Raw genomic sequence first — 20363 nt, 5'->3', positions numbered from 1 at the left:
AAGAAGAGGTGTGGACCAACAGTCTAGCTTTTAAATCTTTCTCCTCCTTATATTGAGTTAGCTATTGTACTGTATGCATTTTCAAGGCTCGCAGAGAAAGTGAATGTTTAACTTACTGGCTTCAGACAAAAATGCTTCCTAATTGGCTGTTTTCATACAAGACAGTGAAATGTCTCTGGGAATCAATCATTAATAAAATGAAAACCCGATTGAAACAGTTATTTTAATCTGAAGCAATAAATCTAACAGACTCATACAAACAATGGCATGTCTAATCATATATTTCCTCATGATGAGGCAATCCACTCCCATTCCCCCCACTTTTCAGCAAGGCCTGCAAGCCCCACAGGTAGACATACAAAAAAAATATAGTGTATGTATGGGCTATGATACTGGGGAAGATGGGGCTCTGATGTTGTGCTTTTAGTATACTTACTAAGGGTTAACAAAAAAAAAAAACCCAACCTAAAAAGCAGTTGACTGTCAGATGAGATCATTTAAAATGCCACTTTTGTGAAGTATGTACAAAAACATAGACAGAACAAACGAAAAAAACTTAAATGCATATACTTGTACAACTGAACTGTTTTAGCAGCTTGAATACACCCTATAACAAAAGAAGTGCTCCTTTTTTTGGCACAAACTCTGCTTTGAACTCTTTGTGTGTTCATGATCACAGCTTTATCAGAGGGCTACATGGCCTTAAAAAATTTAAAACTCTGCTGCAGGATAACACAGATATTCCCCAACTTGTCAGTTCCCTAGTGTAAATGTAAGTCCAATAGTCCCACATTTGACATTGACTGAAGAAACAAGCATCAATTTAATTTTTTGGATCCTTTTTTTCTCTTTAACACGTGATACATTTAGAGCATTGTTAAGTGTCAGCATTTGCTTGGGATACTGAGTGAACACAGAAAAAAGTGACTTGATAATAAACAACATATTGAATCAAACTATGAACAAAGAAGAATCTAAGTTTGAAAATAAATATTTTTCCTCTCCATTTAAAAAAAGAGCAAACGGAACAACATTTGTGTGTCTTCTTTGTCTGTCCACAGTAGCTCAACTCTCTCAGAGGCACTGAGAAACATGGACAATATTCTCTTTTCAATGGGCATGCAGTCCACAGGATCACAAGACCCCTGACAAAAATCCTGTGGAGCTGTATCCATTCACTTGTCGGTCGCTGGGTTGAAGATGATAATGTTAACGTCCACTGGAGCAAAAGATTTAGAGAATCACCTCAGCCTGACTGGACCACCTGCATCTCTTTTTCCTCTGTCACTTTTTTCCTTCTCTAAGCCACATAGTTGTACTGGTTGGGGTTCTCCTTGTCACGCTCCATATAGTCCCTGTCAATAAGAGACTCTATCCTTTTCTTCAAGTCAGCAGGCTGAAAGGGAAGATGGCAGAGGTTAACACACGAGGCACATGCAAGCATTTCTGGATATTTTTAAACTTTGAGGTGTGAGGTAATCACAGCGAAAAGCTGATTTATATAAGCCGCATTATTCAAAGATATGTCAGAGTGCATATTCTTTTAGTATCTAAATACACACACCCACGATCAATATTGCCCTAAGAAATCCAGTAGCTGATGGGCAATAATACTCTCTTCTCCAATTAATATGGTATACAAATAAATCTGATACATAATGAAAATTCATGAATTTTGAAACCGAAGCAGTTTTAAATAAACAGTTTTAAATGAACAATAACAAAACAACTACTGTGACTCTGCACAGGGACAATGGACAACAGAAAATGGATGGACAGATTTTGAGGGTGAAACAGTAATAGACAATTTAACACTCATGCCCTATATAAATCATGTTAATACAGCAATTCAGTGCCTTGCTAATCACCTTGACAGGGAACTTGAGCTGGTTGTACACCTCAGACATCAGAAGATTATGGCTCAGAGTCTTCCTCATCTTCATAATCCGCACGATGGCGGCATCAATCTGATACTGACGATCCTGAAAGACCCTTTCTGTGGTGCTGGCTTGTTCCTCCACCTGGGAGAAAAGAATTAGTTAAAATAATTCACCAACACCTTGAAGGCCTTGAAGTGAGGAGACTACTGCAAGATAATACTAATACCGTTTCTTTCATCTGGATCTGGTTTATTTTGATCCTGAAGAGTTTGTGTTTGAATTCGTCATTGCAAGAAAACTTGTCCCCATCCTCCACGTCTTTGCTTTTTGGGATTTTGGTGAGGACACGTGCTTTCCCACAAGCAAGTGACTGCAGTGTACGACGCAGTTCACTGTCCTCTGTCAACCAACAGACACGCAAGCATTGTTTTAGATCAGCTGTGCTGCATAATGAGTACTTGACAATCCTTGTTTCTTCATCAAAGTGCTGCCAACCAAATTTTGATGTGATCATACAGACCTATTCCTGTTGCCAGTTTAATCTCCTCCAGGGTGAACTCCTCTCCTTCGTTAAACATCAGTAACACAAGTGTTTGGAAAAGTGACACCTGCAGCTCCTTCCGGCCCTTTTGTAAGAGAAATCAAAGAGATCAATTCACATTTAGCTAATTTATAGAGTGAGCAAAACACACCTGAGTACTGTTAGAAATGTGTTCTCTACCTCTTTAAATTCAGCTTTTAAGACACAATGGCCAAGTGTTGATTGCCACTGCAGCTTCCTGCCACTGTGTTTGCCCAGGTAGAATGTCTTAAAGATCTCTTGCAGTCGCACCATCTAGAAAAAGATAAGAGGTGTTTCAAAGCAACACACTTACTGCACGGAAGGTTAAAAAAAAACAGCAAATTCTGAAAATTTCAACATCTGCTCAACACTAACCTCTGGAGGCAGATGCACTTCCATCGGGACATAGGTCGGCCAGTAACCCATCGTGAGGATGTTCACCGTCAGCTCTATGTTGCCAGGAATGTTCTGGCACTGCATATACTACAGAAACACAAAATGAGACGTGATATCCACCTGCACACCACACTGGTGGTGGTGAGGGCATGCCTTTTCAGGTGCCAGCAGGATGATGAAATATGAGCCACGACGCCCAGTCTGAATAACAAATCCATGCGTTTGAAGGCTTACTGGATTCCAAAATACTACACAGTTGATTACAATAACTTGAGAAAGGAATTTAAAACGCTGGAAACTTATCAAGCTGACAATCACTTTATCTTTTGCTGAGACGAATGCAAGTCAATCAGGAGAAACATGCTATTCCTGTTACAGTAATCTACCAGGAGCTTAGAGGAAGAGCTGAAACACCATTGACTGATTAATTGTAGTGTTTCCCCACATATAGACTTTACTTGGGTGGGCCGCCCAGATATATTTGGCAACCCAATTTGTTATCTGGTACGCTGGGTAGACGCTGATGCGGTGGACATTTTACATGCATGGACTAGGTAAAGCACCAGTGAACAGTGAGCACACTAGTGCATGTCTTTCGGTACCACGTTGGTTTTGATCGTTTCCATAGGGTATGTCACTAGCGAGTGGAAAAATCCAAAAGATGAGTTCTGTGTCTTTTCTGCGATTTTATAAACTGTACTGTTGATGGAGAAAAATCAGCAGAGCAGACACATACAGGGAGTGAGAAACAGAAAGAGGTGGGGCAAGCCGGTGAGTTTGCAGTAAGAGACCAGAGGTGGGTGTGTGTGTGTGTGTGTGTGTTGGAGGGGGAAAGAGAACTGAAAGAAAAGTATAACTAATAATAATATATCCCGCTAACAACCCCCACCCCACAATTTTCCAACATTTTCTGAAATACATACAGGTGCAACGTTTAAGCTATTAAATGAAGAAAAGAACCAGCAGATTATGTGGGTAATGAAAATAAAGTTAAATTGGAGCTCTAATAGCAAGTACCCAATTGCCCAAAGCATGCTAATGTCTGTGTGAAAACTGCCCTATACATAATCTCACTATCATAAGAGTAAAGTGTAAAACTCACACTGACTGAAATCACTGTTGGGGTTCTCACCTGTTTGAACTGCACCATGATGTCTTTAGAGAGCTCCATATCCTTGAACATCCCCTCCAGTTTGCTGGTGAATGCTGCTCCACATTCTGTGCAAACACCAAAAAGGTCACAAGTCAAATGTGCATTCAAGGTCAAGATTCCCTTCCTGCAATTTATTTTGCCTTGAGTGTATTAAGAAGTGACTGACCATGTTTCAGCTTCGACAACATCGATTTCTCAGCATCCACAGAGGCACTTTTTCCAACTAGCAACCTCTTGGCCAGATCCTTTTTGTAAAAGGCCTCAAAAACATCTTTTCCTGTAATGACACTTATTATTACATTCAGGACAACACACAGAGGGGAGACAAATCCTGAACTGAAACCAATGTGATAGTAAATATTACCATAGATGAATCTAAAGATAATCATGATCTTATCCAGCATCTTCTCCAGTTCTTCATCGGTTGCCTCTTTGTTTCCTGCCCTTAGCTTTGAATCCACGTGTTTTGCTGACAAGCATATTTATAGTACATGTTATTTCGTGAAGAGCACGACTGTATGCTTAGTTAGTGACGGTGCAGCAGTTAAGAATGGGGAAAATGCTTAGTTACTGACCTATGAGCTCTGCAGGTTTATTTGGCCGTTTGTTGATGAACGTTTCAAAAGCCTCCTTCATAGCGTTGACGAACTTCTCGTTTTTCATGAAGCAGATGTCGATGACGTGATCCACCTTGTCTTTGAAGTCCAGTAACTCTTGCACCATTGTTTTGTCTTTTTCAGGATTGATTACTATTGTGCTTCCAAAAGCCTAGAAAGTGGATTTCCAAGACACCGGGAAACAATGGAGAACGGTTACCAACAACAGCTCAGCGTCTTTGTTGCACATAATATTAAGACCTTTATAACTATAACTGCAGTCGTACCTTTATGTACTCTATCCAGTGTTGCAGGAGGACCTGAACACCACCTCGCACTCGACTGAACAGCTGATAGAGAAGAGACAGATCCTGAATTCTGTTCTCATCCAGCAGGTGAGTCAACCCTGGAAGTTTCCAACAACAGAAAGTCAAAAGGTCAGAACTCTGCTTTTATACTTTCAAGACCCAGTATGTAGTCAGACATGCCAGATAGTTTAAAATCATACACATCCTACACATTCACTTAACTGCTGTAATGCTACTGATGTATATGTTTATATCAAGTATTTACTCTTTGTGTACCTTTTTGCAGAGTTGCCGTGAGATGTTCACCCAGCAACTGCTTCTCCACAGTAGCAATGAGTGGTTTTCTGAGCAGGGAAAACAAACACTCAGATTACAAATGAATCTTTGTCAGTGTTAACTTGCAAACTGAATACTACAGTTCAACACTCACTGTGTGCTCTGATCTAGATATGTGATGACTCTGTCAGCCTCCTCCTCCAAGCGTTTGTTGACATGATGGAGATATTCAGGTACCTACAAAAAAAAAAAAAAAAAAAAGGGAGGGTTATTTAAAATTTATACAATATAGTGTTAACTACTTTAAGGATACAGCCTCTAACACCCAAAACAAAATTTCATATGTGCCTTAACATACTGCTTTTCTCCAATACATTAAGGTTCAGGGTTAGCAACACCAAACTCCCCAAGGTCACAAATTAGATTAACAGTATACACTCAGTTGCCAGTTTATTAGGTATACGTAGCTAAAACTGAAGAAGGCCAAATTCCCAAGCCAAGTTCTTGTCAGGTTTAACAGAGGAGCAATAGAAAGCATCCTGACTGGAAACATCACAAACTGGCATGGGAGGAGCACGGCCCAGGACCGGACGGCTCTGCAGCGGGTGATTAAAACGGCTCAGAGGATCATTGGTACCTGTCTCCTGAGCATCAGTGATATCGGTGAGGTGAGGTGCCTGCGCAGGGCCCAAACGATACTGAAGGACAGTACCCACCCTGCTGCCTTCGGGGAAGAGATATAGAAGTTTCTGCTGCCACACCACCAGACTGCAGAGCAGCTTTTCCCCCCAAGCTATCAGACTGCTCCAGTGATGATAGTTATTTCTGTTTACCATTTTTCATAATTGATTCTGTATTAATGTATATTGTCTGATATGTAGCAGAAGGCAGTTACAAAACTCAATTTCACTCTAACTATACCTACCTACCTACCTGATGCAGTATAATACAACATGTGTTGATTCCACTGTATGGTAATTTTAGAAGAAGAAGTTTGTGGTGCTGTTTCTGTTATTTAGCCTAAACTCATTGATATAAATGTGGATAAATTAATTCAACATCTCTCTAAAACAGTTCTGTTAAAAATCTGAACTGTCATAAAAGGTAGGATTTATAGCAGGATTTATAGCAGGACTGTGGTGGTTAAGTGGTTATTACAGCTTTGTAGGACAAGAATTATATGTAAATGAGGTGTTTTTGAAGAACGTTTCAAAGATGATACTAACCTCAGCTAGCCTTATTTCCTACCCTAAACTAATCTCTAAATGAGTTGACAATAATAGTTTTAAATATTAGCATCAAGATTTAATAAGCCATTTACTTTAACAGTTATTTCTTGCTTGTACATATAGTAAAGTCTAAAATTTATTCATGTAAGTTTTTTTTAAGTAAATCCCTTAAGCCTCAAAAATAAATAACCATTTTACTTTAATTTATTCTGACAATCTATGGCAAAACATCAAACTCTGAGCTGAGACAATACAGAGTGCAAATGTCTCAATCCAACATGTCAGCAAGTAAACACAGCTGCTGTACTTGTTGTCTTAAACAGAATGCGGAGATAAAATAAAACCTTTGCTCACAACGCACTATTTATTCTCCTAGCTCTTGTTGTGTGTGGTTTTATCTGAAAGTCTAAAATCAAGGCCTGATGTTGCCATTCAGTGTTTTAGATGTGTGAATACCCGGGACATAAACAGTGTAATCAGATTGTTTATATTTGGCCAGTTATTCACTGAAATCAGAACCAACAAACAGGGTCGCATGAATCACCTCTCTCTCCTGCATCAGCCTCTGTCCCTCTGCAGCGTACAGTCGATTAGTTTCCTCCAAAAAGCGCTGCTCAAAGGAGTCTTGATAAATCTGTCAGGGACGGAGAGAAGACAGCTTCATTAAAGCCCTTTATCAACAGGAAACTGACAACTTATCACACCCCTGTGCAGATAATCTTTTTTTTTTTGTGGCACAAGATGACAGTCAGGTGATCCAGGCTTACAGATTTACATTTTCCACTTATATATTGATAATTAAAATAATGAAAACGGTCAGTTACCTGCAGGTCAGAGAGCATGCTCAGCAGGCTCCTCAGTAGACTGCGATCTATCGCCTCCCCGTTTCGCTCCCTCTCAATGAGCAGCAGAATCCCGTCAATGGTTTTACTCTGGACCTTCAGATCACTGATGATGTAGAACCTGAACAGCTCCAGACCCATGTCCCTGCAGACCAGAGCAGCCTGTTCAACACACACTTCAACAGAAAATCAGCCTCATGCTGATGACAGTTGATGTCAGAGATCACTCACCAGATTGATGGAAGCATTGAATTTTGTAAAACGTAGGTGCGGTCCAAAAACAAAAATATACTCCTAATCATGATCTGTGGAACAATGGCAAACATTCACAATTAGAAATAAGCACTTACAACATTGTGATTCTTTTTTAACCATTTGCTCATCTGATTCAAATTAAAAGGGGCAACTTTAGACATGGAGATCAGTTTACTCATCGCACAGTCCTTTCCAGGCTGTGAAAACTGTTGTGTATTATGTTCTTTGGTTGTGAAGGAGCTTTCTAAAGCCTGATGAAACAACCTTGATCTTGGAAGGAGTTTGTAGCTTACATTCTTTTAACAGCAGGCCTGTGTTTCGAGCTGGGGGTTTAGGAGTTTGAGACTTATATAGGATTTCACGTATAACGCCATTATCTCCCCAGGTCCCCAGTGACACGCTGATGGGTTAAACTACAATCCAAAATACGGACTTTCTGTTAAAAATAGTATTTGTTTTGAGTTTTTTGAGATATTTACACATGTCACTTCCTACATTAATTTCTAACTCTCTCTCTTTTTTATTATAGTACACTGGTAGAGCTGCTCTCAGCTAAAGTTTTAACAGCAGAGACACTTGACAATGTGATATTACATTTTCTATCCATGACAGGGGTATCACTGTATAATGTAATGTATAATGCATCGCACAACCTATCTAACTGGCTCGTCAAATATCCAAGCTGGCGATATTTGCGAAGCTTTTTATTTACCAGGCAGGAAGGACTAATGAGGGACACTATTGCTTGAACCATACGAGGGACTAACAGTGAGAATAACTCAGCCTCTGCTGCTTTGAGTGTTAGCATCCTTTTTAAAAATGTCTCTGAAAAGTCCCCCAACTTTGCAGAACACTAAATCAGTGTAATACCCCTTTAAACGTAAAAAGGAATATATTAACATAAGTTCGAGGGATAGGACAAGTACCAACTTAATTAGTCCAGTTGTAAAACATACCATTTGTCTGCAGTGATCCTGCCAGCACTTGTCAATTTTCTTTAGGAAAAGCACACTGTCCAGGGCATCCGTATGAACAAGGTTAAGGAAAAAGTGCACTTTCATTCAAGAGCTTAAATGCAATATGACTGCATTATTAACACTAGGCTATGTACAATTAACAAGTGGAAAGATCCAGTGACAGAAATTGAAGATGAACTGAGAGCGTAAAAGGATATTCTCTGAACTGATCAATTTGTGCCTTGATGTGGTCTTCACACACGGCCCTCAGCTGTTTGTAAAGCTTGGCAGATATCTTATGGGAGCACAGGTTCTCAACAGCCTGCGGGGACAAAAAAAAAACAAGGTGTCACAAAAATAATTTGGAGAGAAGGCTGTTTCTATTTCCGTAAGGGGCATGAATACAGTGAGCCTTCCTCTGAGAGGCCAGCAGGTCTGTAGTGATACCTGGTAGAGCTCCTCTAGATTGTACTTGATTGAAGTGCTGTTCTGTATGGCCTCGACGGCTTCCTTTAGTTTCTGCCACGTCTCCTGTGTGTAGTTCTCAGGCAATTTGGGTTTTTCTGTGTGATCAAAACAAAAACACAAACTGTTCTGATAACACCGTAACATTTAGCAGGCCCAGAATGGCAAACAGCAGACCTCAAGGGGCTAGGCACTGTCACCAGAGCTACTTTTACAACTGTATTTGTTTCTATTTAAAAGTACAGCCAAGCGATAGTGATGAGGAAAAAAATCTAATATCTGGTTCCTGAACTGTGTTATTAGTCAGGAGATTTTGGTTACTGTAATACGAAGATATCATCAGAGCTCGGTAATATGTTCATTACTGACAATTGAGGTAACCAACTCATGGTATTCATATCTCTTCTCTCTTGTAACTGCGGTGCACAATGAAATAACTACTCAACATGATATTCTATATGTTCACACTAACGCTTGGCAGGTATTATACATCTTTTAAATACTAGAGAGAGAATAAGAGATCTAATTTTTTTTTACTCCTTTATTTCTTGATTAAATCTATTTGCTTCTTGATTTCTTGTTTGTTTGATTTTTAAACTGTTGTGTGTTGGTTGTCTTGACTATGAATGTTTCTTGTTTTCAGGTCTCTCTTGAAAAAAAAAACGAGATCTTGACTTAAAATTTATCTGATCCACACACACAACAAAAAATGTAAATACGGATGAAATCTTTACAACAATATGAATCTGGATATTATTCAAGGATAGGCTAAAATAATCAAACTCTTCAAAGCGATGGCCTGAGTTCTGCTGTTGCGCAATACACCAGGGCCAATTATTTGTATGTGTCAAACAATTTTAATAACTAGTTTTAAAAATTTTAATAAAAAATGTTATCAAATTTCAGAAAAAAATCTAATGAAAGTATCACCAAGGCTTAGTCTTTTTCTATTCTTGTCAGCAATTCCTAATAAGACTTTTAACTTGTTTGACTAAACAAATATCTTTCTTTTCATATATACATTAATTTCTTCTGACTGAACTGAACATATTGACACAGCAGTGAAACCAAGATGACATGTATCATTCTGGGAAATTTGACATGGTTTATCACGTCTGACACATTTCTTAATTGTTAACACACATAGGTTCATATGATTTTAGCTGTAATGCAGCCTTTAGGAGCAAGACAATACTAAAACCCAGACGAGATCTAGTCTCATATCACAATTTTACAATTCTGGACAACCACAGCGCCTTGGGGACTGGTAAGCACTTGAGTTTAAGTTGTATACTACTGTCAGTGAATGATTTTGAGAGCTTGGATCACGTTGTCCACGAGTGTTATCTGCTACCTTTGAAGTTCTTGATGACTAGTTTCTTGGCTGCCCCGGGTTTACTGTTGGAGAAGGTGCCGGAGCCTGCGGTTTTCGTCAGTCCGTTTGCATGGTGTCCCACGCCACCGGACAGGAACACGGCTTTGCTTTTGTTATTGGAGCAAGAAGCAGCAACAGCGGCGGCGGCAGCAGCAGCCTCCTCAGCCATTTTCACATCCAGTCCAATGAAATCCACTGAATCCTCAAACCTCAACTTCTTCTGAATGTGCAGCGGAGTGGGAGAGCAGGAGGAGGAGGAAGAAGAAGAGGAGGAGGAGGAATTCAGGGTCTTGGGAGGCGAAGAAGAGATCGTGCCAGTAGTGTCTTCCCTCTCCGAGCCGTTTATTTTCCTCTTCTTCGTAGATGTGATGTTGCCGCTCTCGTTTTTGACATCAGTAACGTTAGCTGCTGGTCTAGCCTCCTGAGTTGGCGGTGGTGGGGGATTAGGGGAAGATAAACCTGTTGGAAACATGAAAAAACGGGAATACTAATACTTAATAGCCAGTCTTCTGATCCGAAACTTCCAGGCTTCCAGGGGGATGAGCTCAGTGTCCGGTAGCTTTTATCTATCTTAACACGGAGAGGTGTTACACCAAAAAACAAATCCTTTATCCAGTATAAAACAGAAAATAATTTGCAAACTACACAGCTCCACTTGAATCTATCCGTGTCTCTTGTGTCTTGTTATTGCTGGCAGAAGAAGAAAGATGGTTGGCTATTGCTTCCTCTTTTTGCCTCGCTTGGTCTGACCGCGTTGTTGTAGCGTTACAGCCGTTCAGCGAGAGAAGTGAGGCGGCCGTTAAAGAAGATTATTTACAAGAGAAATTAAGCTACGGCAAAAATAAGGCTCACATGATAGGAAAACATCCGCTGGTAAACACGGGGAAAATTTCGCTCATAAATGCTAGTCGGTGACCCCACCGGAAGTACTTTGTCCAAAAGTACTTTTTGCACAAGCGTGTTTTTTTTATAGCGACTAGCAGCGCTGTAACTGTTCTGGACACAAGATGGCGCCACACCAACGCCAAGAACTCTGAAGTTCAAGAGTCAGAAATATTTTATTGATCCCCGAGGGGAAACTCTTTGTAACAGTTGCTCACTTTGCGTATCAAGATATTAAAGAATAGGAATAATAATATAAAGTTATAGGTAACTAGGAAATATAGTGAAATATACAAATATAAAAATATAAAGTGTGATGTACAGTATTTTACAGAATTACCAGAAATGGTCAAATTGAATGGATACAAATTTACATATAAATATAAAGAGTTTAGTGACATGATAAATACTATTAAATACTAATATTAATAATGAGTAGTGGTAGAGTTGATGTGGAATGGATATCCTTAAATACTACAATATTAGGACAGAGTAAGCAAGATATTGAAGCACATAAAATTGCACATTGAGTATTTATTACAGAGAAACATTTGTCAGATATTGTTACTGATTAAGAGTTTGACACTCTGAGAGTTAAAGAGTTTGATGGCCACAGGACAGAATGACTTCCTGTGGTGCTCTGTGGTGCATCTAGGAGGGATGGGTCTATCACTGAAAGTGCTCTTGTGTTTGAACAGTACATCATGGAGTGGATGGGACACATTGTCCAAGATGACATGTAGCTTAGACAGCATCCTCCTCTCTGAAACCACCTACAGAGAGTCCAGCTTCACACGCACAATGTTACTGGCCTTCCAGATCAGTGTGTTGAGTCTGTTAGCGTTCTCTACCCTCAACCTGCTTCCCCAGCATGCAACAGCAAACAGGATAGCACTGACCACAACAGACTCATAAAACATCCTCAGCATTGTCCAGCAGAGGTTAAAGAGACAGCTCTGGCCCTTCCTAAAGAGGGCTTGAATATTTTTGTCCAGTTTATTGTCCATGTGCACTCCGAGGTACGTCATAGTGTATACAGATAGTTACAAACAAATTGTCTTGCTTTCAAGTTCATTGACCTCCATGATTCTGCACTTTAGAGGGGCACCTTCTTGTTGAATTGAGGTAAAGACAGTAGCTCAGGCGTCAGGCTAGCAGATATCGGTGTCTCTGGGAATCTTACAAGGTTGAGTCTTACAAGAATGTTTACAAGAACTTACTGGCTCCACAGATTATACTACAGAGTATAACTCATGGCTAGTAATAGATTCCAATATGATGTAGCATTGGACTTTAAACATCAGATAGATTTGTTGTTTTTGGTTAAGGCCAGCTAAAGATGACCTAACAGGAAAAACCTACAGGCACTGGGGGGAAGACAGAAAAATAAAAGGGAAATGTTATCCTTCAGATTTAGTGTTGGCATTTCTTCTTATAACTTCTTCATCACAACTGAACTGGTTCACAATAATTCTTCAATCTATATTTATATCTTTAAAAAAAAGAAATCCCCCTCTCACATGTTTTGGGGTGGTATGTGTCATCCTCAAGCTGGGGTCCTCCACCAGCGTCCTGGGAGTTTGAGGGTTCTGCGCAGTATCTTAGCTGTTCAAAGGACTGCACTCTTCTGGACAGAGTTTTCAGATGTTGTACCTGGAATCCAGTTTGGGGGTCACAGCCCCCAGTACTCCTACTACTGACATTACTGTTGCTTTTACTCTCCACATCTATATAAATTCAGTTTAGTTCAGTTCGATGTGCTTTATTGGCATGCATGTTTAACTTAAACAATGTTGCCAAAGCAGTTTGCAGCAAAATCACAAGTTTACATTTGAATATAACACAAAGAATGAATGACTGCAATCATGATAATTCAGTTTAGCAATTAAGTTACAACAACAAAAGTAACAAATTCAGATAGAATGTAAACTACAAACAAGAATGAACAAAATTTAACATGCAATGCACAGTTTGCTGAGTCACTCGCTGTCCCTCAAGTCGTGACATAAGGACGCATACTATATATATAATATATACTATATTTATTATATATTTGTTAACACAAAATGATAGATATAAAAAGGTTATTTGAAGCTCGAAGCGGACATCAAAGCCACAGGAGAGGACGGAAGCTCTTATCAAAACCAAATTCGACTATCTGCAGTGTAACGTAAACAACTGTCGTAAAATGACGCAACGCCTATACCACTGGCCCTCCCCTGCGAAACAGACGTGCAGTACTTGATAGATTACTTATATTTTGTTATTTACTGGGTTTACTATATCCGATCTAGCACAGTAAGTACACGCTTTGTCACAACTGAGGAACGCTGTCACAGTGACCATCGAGGATGTTCAAAAAGTACGTTGCTGACTATTTCCATGTTGTCACGGTAGCTAACTACAGCTAGGTGGCTAACGCTAACTGATTAGCAATCGTGTGTTCCGAGTTTGTTGTAGGCTCATTGAATGAGACAAGCAGACACGAGTTATGATATCTTGTGAGATCCTCTGTTACTATAGCTTAAATCAGGCCTGTGGCCGTATATGTATGTATCAGTGCTGTGTGTGAAGATAATTCATTCACGTTTCCAAACAAGACGCTTATGCCTTAAATCCAAAAATCTAATCTCAGTATCTTTAGACAATTGGGAACATCCAGGCACATCTCACACTAGCTTAGCATGTTTTCACTTCACTGAAAATTAGAAACATGTATTTGAATTTATTATCCCAATATCAATAGGCACCTTGTTTTGTCTACAAAGGTTTATCTTCCTTTTCAGGGTGTAACGTTATTGAAATTTCTTTGATTATATTTACGCAAAAATTCATAGGATTGCCCGAAAGACATGTAAAAGGTGCATAATTATATATACTTATGTATCTATGTTTTTGATGGAAATAAATGCATGCTGTCACCTCTGAGACTGAAATTTGATTCTCTTTTCAATATATTTGCAAATTGTGGGTATTTATTGATATTGTTTTTTTTTTTTTAAAAACATTCTGGATAAACCAACTATGTTTACTGCCAATATTTAACACATTGTGAAAAAAACTGTGCTCCATTGTGGAATAAGTACTGTGAGTTTAATATATTTAAGGCCATAGTGTATCCATTCATTCACCTGTCAATTTAAGTGAGTGAGTGTAAGTGTTGCGTACTTGTATAGCGCCTTTCTAGTCTTTTCGACCACTCAAAGCGCTTTTGATGAAATTTAAAAGTACTAAAATAGAATTAGGACTAAACAATTATTCAAAATTTCATCAATATTGCAATTTGGAGGCGCAATTTTTGTTAAAAAGTGATGTGTCAAAATATAATTTTTAAATTAAATATTGCGGAGATGTCGTTGCCTACACATCATATTCTAGAGACTTAAGAAAACATCTTTGTTTGGTAAACAATTCATTTTAATATGTTAATGTTTAATGAAAGTGAGAAAGATGTAAAACTGATCATTACCCCCAGTATCGCTAATCATATCGCAATTGCAATATTGATCAAAATATTCGCAATTAGATATGTTTCCCAAATCGTTCAGCCCTGAATAGAATTACTTTGTTGTAAAAATAAATAAATAAAAGATCTAAGTTACCATACAAAAAGCATGTTCTGTTTTCTGTTTCAGATTTGATGAGAAGGAAAATGTGTCGAACTGTATACAGCTGAAAACATCTGTGATTAAAGGGATAAAAAATCAGCTGTTGGAACAGTTTCCCGACATCGAGTCATGGCTCAATCACATAATGCCAAAAAAGGACCCTGTCAAAATAGTGAGATGGTACGACTTATCATTTCATGTTTCTCAGCAAGGTTCTCTCATGCAATCTGTTTTCAGTATAGTTGCTTTTCTTCTTCAGTTTTTATATGTATATTGTTCCTCCCACAGCCATGAACACATTGAAATCCTGACAGTGAATGGAGAACTGCTCTTCTTCAGACAGAGAGAAGGACCGTTCTATCCAACCCTCAGACTGTTGCATAAATGTAAGATCTCCCATTGCCAACTGCTTGATGATGCGTTTAGATTTCCTCACACTGATAAGAAATTCCCTTTTCTTTTAAATAGATCCTTTCATTCTTCCACACCAGCAAGTAGACAAAGGGGCCATAAAATTTGTCCTCAGCGGAGCAAACATCATGTGTCCCGGGCTGACGTCACCAGGCGCTAAACTGTATCCAGCTGGAGCTGACACGGTAGTTGTATCCTTTTATACACGGTGCTGCACATGGAAAGTGATTTCCACACGATATGTTAGTGAAACTGTCCTATGCCATAGAGTTAAATATTATGAAAAAGTATATTAAAATTTTAGTCTCTTTCCACATTTTGAATCACTTGCCTACGAGTTTGTCTTTAACATGTTGATACAGGCCATAATGGCAGAGGGAAAACAGCATGCACTTTGTGTTGGTGTTATGAAGATGTCTGCGGAAAACATGTAAGATTTTTTTCCACACCTTCAACTTTTTACAGAAACATACATTTCTGTTCTGTTGCCACTCTTTGATACCTGATCCGTCTTTGTCTTTTGACAGAGAAAAAGTCAACAAGGGAATTGGAATTGAAAACGTTCATTATCTGAATGATGGATTGTGGCACATGAAGACGTATAAGTGATGACATCAACCCCTGCAACGCTCTCCCCCGCACTACCCCTGCACCTGTCCCCCCCACCACCCAGAAAGTGTGGAGCTCTTGACAGCAAGGCATGACCTGCCAATCAACAGTTTACACCTACGGACTAACCTGCTGGAGGCTTTGAATCAGTTGCCATTATGCACAAATAAAAGAAAGATCTTGCCTTACACCTTTAATATTTTGATAAACTTTATTACCTGGTTTTCATGTAGTATGATGCGGAGTAACCAGTTTATTCAACAGTACAGGATGTGTGTCGATATTCAAATAATGAACAAAGGAGTGGCAGGTTGGCATAGGTTTATAACTGTCAGACCTGTTGTTCAGCTCCTCAGTGAAAAAAGCTCGACACTGTGCTCTCAGATGAAACCTGGTGAAATTCAAGGTGTTGAATTTACATTCAGTTGCCAATTTATTAAAGCTGATGATACACAGAGCAACTTTTAGAGCAATCGTGCAGGGCAACGTTGTCGTCAATGGTAATGAATAAAGAATACTACCGTAATCCCCTTCCCCCACTACTCCGCCCTGTACCGCCGTTATCCGTAACATAGTCGGACTTGCCACTAGCAAGATTGGCCAGCAACATTGCTCAAAAAGTTGCCCCGTGTATCATCAGCTTTAGTTCATCTAGCTAAAAATAACAGCCCTGCAAAACTAATTACCTTCATGAAGGTTACAATCAGTTTACACTGACTATGTTCTTCTTTGAGTTTTTTTTTTCCTCAGTTTTTAAAAGAAATATACTTATTTATTTAATATACCCATAAAACAACATTGAGGTATATTATTTTCCATTCAGCTGTGAAGGCCAATTCTTCATATGTGGAGATGCACTTCATTTGGAGCCGAGCTGTACATTGTATGTTTGACTCAATAATTATACAATCTTTAAATCAGTTGGGTGATGTATTCTCAGAGATCAGGAAAAAAAAGTTGTATGTGGTTAAGATGGTCGAGAGCTTTGAACAGTTAAATAATTTCAAGAACTTGACATTTCCAGAAAACAGCATCACCTAACGCAGGTTTAAGACTACAAAAAGACAAACATACAAGATACATAATATTACAATAACGAAAACTTCCAGAGAATCTTGTCTGTCTTAATTTCCCAGCGATCTTCATTCAAAAGAAGAGCACACCCATCGGCTCTGATTACCTACAACACAAAGGAATGGGGCGCTGATTGTGCCAAGTGCAAAAGGTACAAATATACATAAAAGTGTTATTCCCACAAAGAATCCAGTTTTACAAACAGCATAAGAAAACCATCTCCCCAAAGTTAGGTTTGCCATCATGGAAGCAAAACATTTAAAATGCCACATTCAGCTTGAAGTAATGAGTCTCTAGTCATTGTCTGAACCTTCAGGAGGGTAAAATACTAACGAGTCATGAAAATCGTGGCCGAAAGGACGAAGTCTGTAAACTCCAAACATCATAACCTGCATTTGATTCGGTGACATCCCGTTGAATGTGACTGCCATGTTGGAGCAACAGCCCTCCAATACATTAGTGGGGTTGTCCCTCATGCTGTCTGTTATCAGGCCGTCTACGCTCTTACTGTTAAACACGCTCTTTCCATGTGAATCTTCTCCATTTTCTGCAAAGACACCGGTATATTTGAGACACACTGCCAGCTGCTTGTCCTCGCTCAGCTTCCACAGGGCACGTCCTCTTTCAGGACATTTGCCTTCATCCTGGAACACATTCACAAGCCTTCTCAGGGCTTCATAGCTTAGAACAATGCCACTATCGTACGCCACATACTCAAGCTCGCCTGACTTCAAAGCGTTGCCCAGGTAGAAGGGCTCGCTGGGATCCTTTGTGAGCACCAGGTATTTGAGGTTTTCGATGATGGCAAACGTGGTGGGCTGTGCCACAAAGAACCAGCGCAGGTCACCGGCATTCTCATAAGCATGCTTCAGAGCTTTACGTAACCTTGCCCAGTCATCTTTTTCATTCAGGTCTATTGCCTCAAGCGCCTTAGAGCTCTCAGAGGTATAAAACACGGCCTTGTCACAGTGTTTGCTCCAGGTGTCGATGGCAGTGGCCCAGTATAAAAGGACCTTGGGCTGGACCATGATGACGCAAGAGACCCGGACTTGATTAGTCAACTCCTGCACCTGACTGTCAGAGAGGTGCTTCAGCTCATTGTTATCCGGGGCCTTGACGTGATGATGATGATGATGGTCCTCTGCCCTGGGCTCCGTGTCAGGGCTGAAACTACCCAGGAGCGACAGCACCAAGCAGAAGAGACCTCCCATGACCACCCCCTTCATGAAAGAGCCTCCTTCAGACAACATTATGGCAGCAGACACTGGACAAGAGACAAAACAAATAAAAATATAATCAACATTATTCAATAAATCTGCAGAATCCATATACAAAATACCTTGTTAGTTGTAGTCCTTACCCGGTTTCTGTTCTACGTTAGAAGGCGCAAAATGTGAAAAATTAAGCAGTTGGTCAAATCTCTACTAAAAACAAACAGATGAATTTAAGTTCTGACGAAACATTAAATTTTTACTCATTTAGCTGACACTTTTATGCAAAGCGACTTACAATTGCTATATATGTCAGAGGTCGCGTGCCTCTGGAACAACTAGGGGTTAAGTGTCTTGCTCAGGGACACATTGGTAGATATGTCACAGTGTGGAATCAAACCTGGGTCTCTCACACCAAAGGCATGTGTGTTATCCACTGCGATATCACCACCCTACATTACAGATGGCTCTGTTTGTCCAAATAAGACCAATTGTTTTTTATTATCTTAGACATACTGAAACCACCATAAACGGTTCCTTTACTTCATGTTTAGACCAGTTTAGATTCACTGTAATGGTCTCCTTGCAACATAAATCAGAAAACAATTCACTTCACATACTTCACATTGTACAAAAAGTGTCACCAAGACAACTATCAAAAAGTAGGAACAGAGATCATATTAATCTCTTTTCAAGGTCTAACGCCAGCTACCAGTTTACTACAGAGTAAATACATAATTAAGGACTGGTTGTGCAGCCTTGCGCAGTGTGCTCATTACTGACTGGCTGGAGGTGTTTTTCTAGTCATCAGTGGCAGCCCAAATGTAATTTAAAGCTATCCATTACATAACGAGTTCATCTTCCATGGAGCTAGATGTTAAACAATCACTGCGGTACAATGTTTGCTGGCTTGATAAAGAACAATAATGATAAAGCAGTTAAGGTCCGAGTTGAGTAAAAGTATTAAACGGTTGAGCGTTTCGATTAAACATTATGAGCATCTGTCTGTTTGAACCTCTTAAGTTTACATTTTAGCGATTCTGAAAAGCTAGCATGAACATGAACATGAACATGCTGATGTGTGTTATAGGAGTTAAAGCAAACAGTAACTACCAACTGCTAGCTAACTGTTAGCTTCCCATTTATACTGTGGCTATTCGTTACATTATCTTATTGCTTCTGTTACACTAACGTTACACGACTAACTCGGCTAAATCTTCTTAGCAACATAACGTTAAATATAACAAATAAAGAGAGTTTACTGTACCTAGTTAGGTTAATGTTGTCGTGCCAGGTGGTGCTCCTGCTTTCGCTTGTATTTCAACTCTCTCCTTTCCTGTTTGCTCGGCTAGGACAGTTAAACAACTAGGTTAGATACGTGCACAGCCCCAACACACACTAGTGTTTAACACTCACGGACTTCCGCTTTCTGAGATCACGTGACTCCGAGGCGGAGGTCCCGTGTAGCTCCTTTCATTCAAGTTTTATATTATTACATAAATTAATGATAATATAAATAAATAACGTCAAATCAATACATTACGAGATGCCTTTAAAAGTATTAAACTTTAATGTAATGTTGCTTTATCATTCCTTTTTAATTGGGGTTCATTTATTTGTCAAGATGGCAAGATGAGTCTATGGTGTTTACATGGAGAATGCTTGGTACTCAAACACTCTCAAAATGGACACTGTTTCCAAAATGTCATACTTTTTCTGTGATAAAATATATTTTATATTATCATGAAGAATGTTCTGGGTGTGCATATATAAATGACTATATACATTGTTTTATTTTATTTTACTTATTTTACATGTTACCATATTTTAATTAATAATCTGTTTTATGTGTGTTGCATGAAGGACTATAAAATTTCTTTTCATTATACAACCTTATGATAGTATTATTTTTTTAACCAGGGGGAAAGACCCATTGAAATAAAATTTATTTTTCAAGGCAGCCCTGGCCAAGAAAGGCAGCAGGAAAGCAAGTCCGACAGTAGCCTACAAACATAAAACGACACAATACAATCAAAAACATATACCCTTTTACCTATATAAAGTAACAGCCCACTATCAAAACCAGTACATTAAAACTTAATTAAGCTGTTAAAATACACTAATGTGACACCTGCTTACTTAAAAATGATAAATGATAACATAAATGATAAATAAGCTACTGTGTACCTCATTTAAGTCTATCATTTTTAATTAAAAATGCCCTTTTCCACATTTTTTTAATGGCATTTTTCCCAGCAACACTTTTATTTCATAT

At 39.1% G+C, this 20363-nt stretch overlaps 3 protein-coding genes across 3 annotated transcripts; 1 reads left to right on the top strand and 2 right to left on the bottom strand.

The window, feature by feature from the left end:
- Positions 1–204: 204 nt before the first annotated feature.
- On the bottom strand, positions 205–11217 carry cul4b (cullin 4B). Its single transcript, XM_038699728.1, has 20 exons — positions 10273–11217; positions 8901–9016; positions 8672–8775; positions 8454–8523; positions 7474–7547; positions 7225–7387; positions 6945–7034; positions 5326–5408; positions 5172–5239; positions 4875–4993; positions 4567–4759; positions 4356–4460; positions 4158–4268; positions 3971–4056; positions 2818–2925; positions 2602–2715; positions 2401–2506; positions 2107–2279; positions 1869–2021; positions 205–1396 (listed from the first exon to the last, which is right to left on the bottom strand). The coding sequence occupies exons 1-20, from the start codon at positions 10763–10765 to the stop codon at positions 1301–1303; spliced, it is 2625 nt and encodes an 874-aa protein (XP_038555656.1). The 5' UTR covers positions 10766–11217; the 3' UTR covers positions 205–1300.
- A 2150-nt stretch (positions 11218–13367) lies between these two features.
- mcts1 (MCTS1 re-initiation and release factor) lies at positions 13368–15991 on the top strand. The gene is made up of 6 exons (XM_038699553.1): positions 13368–13537; positions 14811–14963; positions 15072–15169; positions 15252–15385; positions 15557–15624; positions 15722–15991. Exons 1-6 carry the CDS (start codon positions 13527–13529, stop codon positions 15801–15803), a joined length of 546 nt encoding a protein of 181 aa, XP_038555481.1. The 5' UTR covers positions 13368–13526; the 3' UTR covers positions 15804–15991.
- A 9-nt stretch (positions 15992–16000) lies between these two features.
- c1galt1c1 (C1GALT1-specific chaperone 1) lies at positions 16001–19503 on the bottom strand. The gene is made up of 2 exons (XM_038699552.1): positions 19356–19503; positions 16001–18141 (listed from the first exon to the last, which is right to left on the bottom strand). The coding sequence occupies exon 2, from the start codon at positions 18125–18127 to the stop codon at positions 17171–17173; it is 957 nt and encodes a 318-aa protein (XP_038555480.1). The 5' UTR covers positions 18128–18141; positions 19356–19503; the 3' UTR covers positions 16001–17170.
- Between the last annotated feature and the right edge of the window lie 860 nt (positions 19504–20363).

Source organism: Micropterus salmoides, unplaced genomic scaffold (genome assembly GCF_014851395.1).
Source record: "Micropterus salmoides isolate LMB-PRFRI ecotype aquatic unplaced genomic scaffold, ASM1485139v1 Ms_hic_scaffold_5, whole genome shotgun sequence".
NCBI classification, from domain to species: Eukaryota; Metazoa; Chordata; class Actinopteri; order Centrarchiformes; family Centrarchidae; genus Micropterus; species Micropterus salmoides.
Note: the sequence above shows the minus strand (reverse complement) of the source record. Positions and strands in the feature narration are given on the sequence as shown.

Bases quoted from the DNA above. Each gene is read 5' to 3' on its own strand.
- c1galt1c1 (XM_038699552.1), bottom strand. From the start codon at position 18,127: ATGTTGTCTGAAGGAGGCTCTTTCATGAAGGGGGTGGTCATGGGAGGT.
- cul4b (XM_038699728.1), bottom strand. From the start codon at position 10,765: ATGTTTCCAACAGGTTTATCTTCCCCTAATCCCCCACCACCGCCAACT. The intron at 5,240-5,325 runs GTGAGTGTTGAA...TTCCCTGCTCAG, and splicing joins TATCTAGATCAGAGCACACA to AAAACCACTCATTGCTACTG. The intron at 2,716-2,817 runs GTTAGTGTTGAG...ATCTTTTTCTAG, and splicing joins AAGTGCATCTGCCTCCAGAG to ATGGTGCGACTGCAAGAGAT.
- mcts1 (XM_038699553.1), top strand. The intron at 14,964-15,071 runs GTACGACTTATC...TTCCTCCCACAG, and splicing joins CCTGTCAAAATAGTGAGATG to CCATGAACACATTGAAATCC. The intron at 15,170-15,251 runs GTAAGATCTCCC...TCTTTTAAATAG, and splicing joins CCTCAGACTGTTGCATAAAT to ATCCTTTCATTCTTCCACAC.